Raw genomic sequence first — 10,090 nt, 5'->3', positions numbered from 1 at the left:
CTGTTTGGTCCTTATAGCACAAATCTCCCTCTTATGTCCTCTGGTCAGACATCCCACCTTGAACCTCATGAGAACCTCAGCTTCCTCTGAATGGGCTGCGTGGACGGTCTTTGTGCAGCCATGTTCCAAAGATCCAATACAAAGTTTCCAGCTTATCAGGCCTCGAGTGTAAAATATGCACAAGTTGGCACTAAGTGACATGTTGCACCTATTTTGTTTTCAGTGTGTTCAGCAGATTACATTTGTGTTGAGCCTAATGCTATCAGTCAAAAAACAGTTACCTCTGGAAACAACATGGTCCTTTTCTCTGTTTCTGCAGATAGATAATCTTCTGTTGTCCTGAACAAACATACAAGCAGCTCTTTAAAGGACGACACATGCCGAGACAAACGTCCTTTTATAATCACCACATCCAGATCTTTATTTTGAAATGCACCATAGTGCACACCCTTGCAGATATCAGTCTCCTAAATCATGCTGGTCCCCACTCATCAAGATTCGGGAATTCTTAGAAATTATGGAAAATGTTACTAAATGCCAAATCTCACAATATTGAAGTAATTAAAGAAAAATCTGATAATTGAAGAAAGTCTCTCTCTCACACACACACACAAACACTCATTCCTCCGCTTTTGAGGAAATCCTTGCAGCAGTGGTTTCTGAAGTATGAGGTACTCACGAGTCTGATCGGTTCTTTGTTACTCTGCTTTATGGGGTTGTGTTTAGAGCGATATATTCTCTCACGGTACAGCATTTCATTGGTGGAGGGATACCAACAGAAATATGGAATTTGGTGCCAAAAGTCTGTAATATGCCAAATAGATTTTTTACACAAAACTAGGACTGTTTGTTTTACTCCCCATCATCAATGTTGGAGTCCTATCACAAAGAGATTTCCTCAGGTCCAGAAGGAACTGGAGCAACGACTGTAGAGACTGATGTTTCTCTCCATACACATTTTGAAATGTTTTAAGGCTGACGTGAAAAAATATGAATCGATCCTTAAACAAGTTTGCTCTGCTTGGAGGAATTGAAAATCACACAGTATGCAGGTTATTGTAACACGTTTTACCTCATTAACTGCCCAGTCCTGTTCTTGTTCTGTGGTACAGATCCGACTGATTCGTAGGTTTTGACAATGTATTTTTCAGTTTGCTTTTTACGTGCCACTCCCTTTACAGCACACTTCAAACTTTATGTTGCTTAAATGTCTGCAAGGCTGAGTAAAAACGGACACACCTGCTTCTACAGACAGTGGTACAGATGTATGTGATGAATCCATTGCACTAACTACGTCACGTCTGTAACGGCTGACTGATTTGCGTGCCACAACAGAGTTGCTCATTACGATATATCATGAAACAGTGGGTCGTGAAAAGTCAATCTCAAGTACACGACAAGCTTTTTCTATTTTAGTCAAATGCATGCAACGATACTGAATGACTGAATCTGTACATATCATCTGTATAAATAAATCCAAGGGGTTTTCTTAAGAAAAAAAACAAAACATACAAACGTGGTCAATATGAAATAAAGTCAAATTCTTTGTACCATTGACTGGCTTATCTTCATTACATGCTTTCTCTACAGCAATACAGTTTTCCCCCAGATTTGGCTGACAACCCATATCCAACCCGTATACTGTGTGGACTGATGGCACTCCTGTTTACCCGATGTGGGACAAAGGTAAACTGTAGAAGAACTGCACGTCAACCAAAGTTGCCCCACATCTGTGTTGTGTTACTTGGGGTTGACCTTGTGAACACACCTTGCCTGGGGCACCGCATGTTTACCGAAAAATTGCCCACATTTGTTTTGGGATATTGGGATGTCACTTTTCCTGGAGCTGTTTTCCTCACAAGGGTTAATGTGCAACAACAACCAAAAATGTTGAGAATTACCTAATTGTAGATATGGTTAGGGATACAATACATAATAAATGTCAAGGTCAACAGGAATACATGCAGTCCAGGTGTGGCTAGTGTCTGAGTCAACTCCGGTCTTTACCGGATTAACTCAGTATCTGTTTGCCGTGTTACTATGGCACAGATGGAATCAACAGTAACATAAAGCGCTACATAGAATGTATTTTCCTAAGAAAATTATAGGTAATTAGTGGTTGGATGTAGCAAAGTACATATGCTTTGCTACTGTACTTTAGTAGTTTCATCAGCAAATATCTGTACTTTGTACTGCACTACATTTTGGGCATTTTCCTGTTGTCTTTTATTTATCTTGACAAGTATCAATAATCTCTGATCAAATCAGAGAGGCTAGTTAACATAACTCAATGTATTTTTACTTTTACTTGAGTACATTTTTGTTTGTGTATTTGTGCTTGTACGTAATGTTAATTGTTAATCAGACACAGATACCAATAATGCCAACACTGTGCAACATTACCAATCATGAGCAATATAATATTAATATGATGTTAAGCATAGTTTGATATCATGTGGTATTACTTCTCAAGGTATTACTCACTCCCAATATTACTGTCATTAGTACCTTCTATTGCCAGGTAAGTTTAGTATTAGTTCACTGTCTCATGTAACTTATTTTATTTCTCTTGTTATTTCTATACAGGCACTTATTGAGCATATACTCCGTGTACCCTTTATATTTTTTATTTGTACTTGTTCATGCTTTTTTTTTATTATACTGTACTCTTCTTGTACTGACACTTGGGAGTGTAGCTGGTGCAAGACTTCCCCCAGCAATATATCCAATAATATCCATCAGGAAACACTTTGTTGCTCTATCTGGCTCACACTCTGGGGGTTTACACATGATCTAACAATTATAACCTCCTTAAAGAGTATCTGATGGAACAAGAAACAACAAACAAACCCTGACAATTGCTGTTGTAGCCCTCTGACTAACAAAGAGTTATTGTGGGCATGGCTCAGGGAGAATTTCACTGGAAACAACACATAACCTCCTCCTGACATGTCCCTCTCTGTCTGATGTCTGCACAGAGTCCAGCCCATGTTGAGCCTCAGCTTGTTTTAACGTGCTGCAGAAGGAAAACACCTCCTCAGATACAGTCGTCTGGAGCTCTGAGAGCAGCAATTAATGTTATTAATTTATCTAATTTTATTTTACATTTTTAGCCACGGGGGAAAGTCTCTCTGAAACTATTTTGGTACAGCCTTAAGGTATTTCTATTTTGGTTATTTTTTTATTATTTCAGGGTCGGTTACAATCTTAAAGACACTGATGGGGATGAAACGTTCTGTGACATACGCAGCTACACTGATGTTGCTCCTGATGACCTGCAAGGAATGCACCGGATTTAAGGGTTGGTCTGCATGCATTTACTGAATCTTCCTCATTTGTTTATGCTTTATTACCCTGTGGAAACCAAATCAAATGATGGTAAATAGACTTAATTTGGTGCATAATAAATTAAATAAATCTCTATACTAAATTTAATTCATTTACCGAAAAAATGCTCTCAAGAGCCAGGAGATGTTCAGGTGTTTCATGGGTCTGCAGGTACAATAGAAAAGATCGTCTCACATGAACAAATCGTTTTCAAAAAACAAGAATTTAAAGTTACAGCATATCATTGTCTCGTTTTCCTTTTAAACGTGGTGGATTGTTTAGTACAGATCAAAATCCTTGGTTGATTTCAGGGCCACTGTACTGGGGGTCCGACTGGGTGTCAACACTCATACTAAGGGTTTTTCTCTCCCCTTCAGTGGATCCTCCTGAGGACCTTGTGATTCTAGACCCTGGTCATCTTGGACGCCTTGACGTTACATGGAGACCCCCGGCCAGCTTGATCAACATGACAGAGTGCACCATACAGTACCAGCTGGAGTACTACAACCCAAACAAGGACAGCTGGACGGTGAGTGATACGCATTCAATCATAAAAATACAGATTATAAAGTAAATTACAATAAATTTTCTTAAATGATGGTCATCTACCATAGTAAAGAATGTGTGAAGCCTAGTAGATGTGTGTCCAACTCGGATTACATTTTTCCACCTCAGACAAACATAATGAAATACTCTATGTAAGTATATGTTAATGAAGGATATGTGCATGAATACAAACGGATTTTCAGAAGTTGACAGTGAAGTGGCAGAAATCTTAAACTTAAAGGGATAGTTCACCCAAAAATGAAAATTCCCTCATTATGTACTCACCACTATGGCGTTGGAACCGCATTCGCACGGGGATCACAGCGGTAATGTGATGTCAATGACACCGTTTCGAGTTGAATTGGAATGTCAGGGCTTACTGACACTTGGATGACACCACAGGAGCAAAACGGCTGTATGTTTTCTTACGTTTGAGGACGTGGTCACCATTTACTTAAATTGTATTTGATTTGGCATCAACGCTGTTTACCCCTGAAACTGCAAAATGTTTTGTGGACTCAAACACTTCACTCACCCCTCCATCGGCATAGTGGTGAGTGGATGATGAGTGATTTTCATTTTTGGGTGAACTATCCCTTTAAGTCTGGATGATCAACTTAATCTTATCATTTATGGAACGTCACTGATTTAGATAAGGAGACTTATTACTCAATCTATCTGATTGGGTCATAAAATAAGAAGCAGAAAAAGAGACATGGGAATTTGATTCTTGGAGTAAATATTAGTTCACCTGTCAAAAAGCATTCAGACATGTTAATACTGGGTGGTTGTCATTCATGCCCACACAGGGCAGACTGAGCACACCTGAAGCTACAACACATAGTAATGTCTCCAAGAAGGAGTCAGGTCTCAATGAAAATGATACTGACCTTGTTCTCATTCTCAAAACCACAACAGAGTCAATGAGTGCAAACACTATTCGACATCTGGTGAGTGGAAACATGGAGGCAGATGCAAAACGGATGGTTGGGTGACAAAGAACATATTGTATCTCAGATGGTCTTATCTCATCTATGGGCGTTATGTTTCACCCTGTCTGGCGGTTGAATGCTTGTTTTGTATGTGTAAGATTGTGCATCTTCCGCTGCAGACTAAAAACACATCTCTTCCGACTACACCTTTGTTCAAATTAATAATATTACATTTTTAAAAATTGTACTGACGACATATTTGTGTTTTTGCAGGCCATCAGGACGCCTGGGAGGTCTTACAACGCTCAGTTCGACCTGATGAAAGACGTCAGAGTGAGAGTGTACACGCTGCTAGATGGAGCCTGCACCAATGGCACCTTGGTCAAGAGCGTGAGCTACACAGAACTGGTTCAGAAACCTTCCAACAAAGGTTGGTCACTGAGGTCTTCTATGTGTGCCGCGATAGGATGCTGTTATTGGAAATCGTATACGAACCAACAGTTATCTTTCTACCTTTAGGTGTGTTCGGTTCCAGGGTCAAGGATTTCATCTGTGTCTTCTATAGAATGGAGAACATGGAGTGCACATGGGGAAGAAACCCAAAGATACCAGACAGCTCGCAGCAAAATCTTTATTTCTGGTAAGACCTGGTTAGACCTTGTAGCCATGACAGTGGTCATTAGCTCTAATCCCCTGAGAAATATCTCCTCAGTATTACTGGATGGAGCCCACTGATATTTATTCTTGTACACACCTTTGGTGATCCTCTCCCTTTTCCCATACAGAACCAACAGAACATTGACAACCTTTCTATCTATAACATTAGTATTTGATGGACTGCTTTGGAATTTTGTAAAGAAATGAATGTAGAATTGTAATTAGATTGGGGATCTGATGTTTCACCTCGAGCAAGCAGCTCGACTACTTGGGTTTACGCTCATAAGAAAACAGATATGATAAACATGGTAAAGATTATCTGCTAAGCATAAGCTGTCACTGATGGCTGAAACCTGATAGGGCCTTGAAGTGCCCCTGTTTTGTCAGTAATTTTGTATTACATTATTACATTTCATTTAGCTGACACTATTGTCCAAAGCGTCTTACAATAAGTGCAGAAAACCATGAGGGTACAAACCCAGAACAACAAGAATCCAGAAAGTATCGTTTTCTTGGGAAGAGGTGTGTTTTTAGTCTGCGGCGGAAGAGGTGTAGACTTTCTGCTGTCCTGATGTCATTGGGGAGCTTGCTCCACCATTTAGGAGCCAGGACAGCAAACAGTTGTGATTTGGTTGGGTGGTTAGCTGGCAGTGAGATTGGCAATGAGATTGACAGTGAGTGGCAGTGAGATTGGCAGATGCAAAGCGGAGTGAACTGACTGGGGTGTAACGTTTGACTATATCCTGGATACAGACTGGACCTGATGCGTTCACAGTACGTCACGCCACTACTAATGTTTTGAAACAGATGCAGGCAAGACCAGCCAGGAGGGATTAACAATAGTCTAGGCGTGAGATGACCAGAGCCTGGACCAGAACCTGGACCAGAACCTGCGCCGCCTCCTGAGTGAGAATGGGGCGTATTCTCCTGATGTTGTGCAGCATGTATCTGCAGGAACGTGTTGTTGCAGTAATGTTGGCAATAAAGGAGAGTTGACTGTAAAGTGTCGCACCCAGGTTCCAGGGAATCTAGGTGGGGGCTAATACGATGGAAATGTAGTTACAGAAGTTGGATTTGAAAACAGAGATGTTATATAACAACTAAACAAGTCATTGAAGAGGATAACATATAGTTATTCCCTTCACCCCAGTGTTGCTCCAATAAACCTGCCCTTTGTCCTCGCGTAAAAGTGTACCTGTCTCCAAATTTTGGGATACCAGGAAGTTTCTTTCACCTACTTGCCAAAAAAACAAAAACATGGCTGCTTCCATGGACTACTAGATTCTTCAAAATAAAACTAGAATATCACACAGTAGAGCAAATACCTCCGCCAAGGCCCAACAGCCTCCTAAATTCAATCAAGATGCATCAAAAGTCACACACTCATAGATCCATGTGTTATTCTCGGAGATGAAAAATGTCAGAAAGTGATCCAAGATTTCCGGGTCCAAGCTGAAGTTTCCTCGAAATACATTAAGTGTTTTTTTATGTGTGATCTTGCTTCAACAAACAAACCAAGCAACAATCAAATGGAGAGTGTTGAAAACATAACCTCCTTGGTGGAAGCAATTAATGCTCATTACTTTCCTTTTATTTGTGGATTCAGAGCTGCACGTGTGTAAACAGGTTTTCATCACAGCTGTGGATCAGAGTTTCCAGACCACACACACATGGAGCAATTCATAACTCATTAACTGTATTTATTCAAAAACAAGGTTTCCTTTCATGTAAATTATGTTTATTGACTTTAGGTTCCAAAAGAAACTGAAAACGTGTTGGTGATAGGTTGGGATGTTGAATAAAAAGCTGTCACACATAATTTAGTGATACATGTACCTTATGCTTCATTAACAAATCCAACCTGACTGAGCCGAGGAGATAAAAGTCTTATGGTAACTTGGAGACAACACAAGGGTTCAATCATTTCCGTGAGATGTTGTCATAGGTCTTTTCTTTTAGGCAGAGCATTCATGCGAAATTCAATGCAGGGTAAAGTGCACCTTTCTCTTGGGATTAAACAAAGCCACCTGCAATCTCTCTTAAACCCTGTAGAAGCTTTCGAATTGTGTTCAGGTTTCAGTGATACTAAGCACCATGTACTTTAGGCCACTAAGGTTAGCAAGCATAAAACCTCACCAACAGATCCGATGAATAGATAACAGCACTGTGTGTCGTCTGGTCTGTCTCCTCCACAGGCACAAGGAGCTGGAACGAGCTAAGGAGTGTCCAAAATACATCGTTTCAGGTGGAGTCAGGAGCGGCTGCAACTTCACGAAGAACGATCTTCCTCGTTTCACAGATATCAATTTTTGCCTCAATGGTTCCTCGCCTAAAGGACCCCTGAAACCAACATTCACCTCCCTGCAAGTCCAAAACCAAGGTACATGCATGTTTGCTTTCTGTAGAAGAGCAACCACACCAACAGTGAGGATGGAGTCATTACTGTCCTCGTGTTTTGACTTCTCACACTCTATAATATACTTATGTTTCATTGGCATATCCATGCAGTGAAGCCTGGGGCCCCAGAGAAGCTGTATTTGCAAAGTAGTCCAGACAAGCAGCTGGAAATAGAGTGGGAAAGTCCTGTTGGGAGCGTTCCTGAACACTGCCTTGAGTGGGAGGTAGAACACAGTCAAGAGGGACATGACGGAAAAATAACAACGGTATGGGTGACACATCTTTGGATTTGTTTTTGTTTCCACAGATAGCAAACTCTTAAGACAATCTCTGTACTTTCCAACAGCAGACATTCTTTCTGAAATTCCTATTGTGGGTTGGTAACTTTCCACCTGAGTTTCTTTTAAATGGGCAAGTGCAGAAGCACCTGCAGTGTACAGGACAGGCTGGGCTGAGAGTTGGGCAGGCAAAGAGTAGGAAAAACTGCAAGAGCATCTTATAGTTGCAGATATACAGCTATGTTTCTCAGGGGTGTTGGTATCCGAGGCAGGAAGCAGTCAGGCTACAGTGACAAATATAATCACCACATTTAGAGAAACCTAAAGCCCGAGGCAAAGTGAACAGAACACGGGTCAGACAGGCAGGAACAAGAATCTCCCACTTTTGCACGTCTACAGATATTAGCAATGAGGACATACATAATGACAACTGGTGGGTGGAGATAGGGAGACAAATACAGAGGCAACGGTTGAGTAATTAAGGGCTTATCCATCCTGTTTAAGTTGTAGGTGTGTCACGCAAGATATGAAACACAACTATGACTTCTTGAAAATATGTGTATTTCTACAGCCAGTCAGACCAAACACATTAATTTCTCTTTATTTAGTTTGTTTGAGTCACTCCTACTATGAAGATTTGTTGAACAATGCAGCTTTGAGCAGGTTTTGCCTGTGAATGTTGACTCTTTGAATGTTTATCGTTAACAGCACAAGATTTCTACCTCAGACAGAAGCCTGACTCTGCCCCTCATCCCAGACCATGCAAGAAACTGTTTCAAGGTTCGGTCTAAATTAAACAACTATTGTGTGGATAAAAGCTTTTGGAGCGACTGGAGTCGTCCAACCTGTCACCCAGGTGATGCACATTAAATTTACTACAACATTGAATTTACATCACCAATTATGTTATATTCTCTTGCTCCCATACCAGCTAAAGATCTGGGTCATGGTATATCCAGGCTTGTTTTAATTAATAGCTAACAGCTAGACGAACGGTGATCCAAATCTGATCTTTTTATTAGCTCGTGAAAATTGTACCTTCATTGTATTCTAAATAAATATATAAAGTAACTGTATAGAGCCTCATTTGGAATCAACATAAAGACTGGGGTTTCATTTGTTTCATTTTAATATGAAAATGTGTGCACATTGTATTTATAAATATATATATATAAATGTTTGCTGATTTTTGTTGTTTTTGTAAGAATCTGATTGATTGATGTTCTGAAGGTTTATTGATTGATGTTATCTTGACAAAGACATTTGTAAACTGGACAATAAATACATTCACTCGATTCAAATTGTTGTTTGGATTTGCACCAAAATTGCATAAACCCATCGATATCAATCCCTTAAATGTGTCTGATTTGTGTGTGTGTGCTTTAGAAAGGGAAGAAGTCAGCCCAAAACCAGAGCGGGATATGGTACGAGTCTATGTTTACATAGCTGTTGCCATCACTGCCACACTGGTGCTGACTCTGGGTTTATGTGCAATGCTAAAACTGTGAGTACATACACATGTGCAGTATATTGTCCATTCACAGGGAAATGTACAATGCATTTGAATGGTAAACTCACTGCAGCACTGTGGTTCCATTCTAGGAGGACATCAAGACAAGCGAAGAAGCTGAACTCTCTGCTAACCGACCTGTTTGTCAGAAATTCAGCTCCTACAGTGACGGAGGCCTGAGGGGATAAGGGCGATGGAAAATCACTACGAAGCTCTGGAACATGGAGTCCAGTCATTGCCTGATTTCAACCACTGCTGACACATGAGGGTAGATGCTTCATATTAGACTGAAAGCTGCAAGAGGTTATTTACAAAAACAAATCATTTACACAGCAGTATTATATTGCTTCTCTGTGCACGGCCTTTTTATTATATTGTTTCATGAAACTGCTCAATTTTTACGATTGTTCTGAGATGTCTCATTAACTGGAATTGTTTTGTGT

The 10,090-nt window shown here is 40.3% G+C and overlaps 1 protein-coding gene across 1 annotated transcript; it reads left to right on the top strand.

The window, feature by feature from the left end:
• Positions 1-1,673: 1,673 nt before the first annotated feature.
• Positions 1,674-9,827, top strand: il13ra2 (interleukin 13 receptor, alpha 2). Its single transcript, XM_061085317.1, has 10 exons — positions 1,674-1,686; positions 3,194-3,301; positions 3,705-3,856; positions 5,079-5,235; positions 5,325-5,445; positions 7,658-7,842; positions 7,971-8,125; positions 8,846-8,993; positions 9,524-9,641; positions 9,740-9,827. Exons 1-10 carry the CDS (start codon positions 1,674-1,676, stop codon positions 9,825-9,827), a joined length of 1,245 nt encoding a protein of 414 aa, XP_060941300.1.
• The last annotated feature ends 263 nt before the right edge of the window (positions 9,828-10,090 follow it).

This window comes from Limanda limanda, chromosome 14, assembly GCF_963576545.1.
Source record: "Limanda limanda chromosome 14, fLimLim1.1, whole genome shotgun sequence".
In the NCBI taxonomy this organism is placed as follows: Eukaryota; Metazoa; Chordata; class Actinopteri; order Pleuronectiformes; family Pleuronectidae; genus Limanda; species Limanda limanda.
Note: the sequence above shows the minus strand (reverse complement) of the source record. Positions and strands in the feature narration are given on the sequence as shown.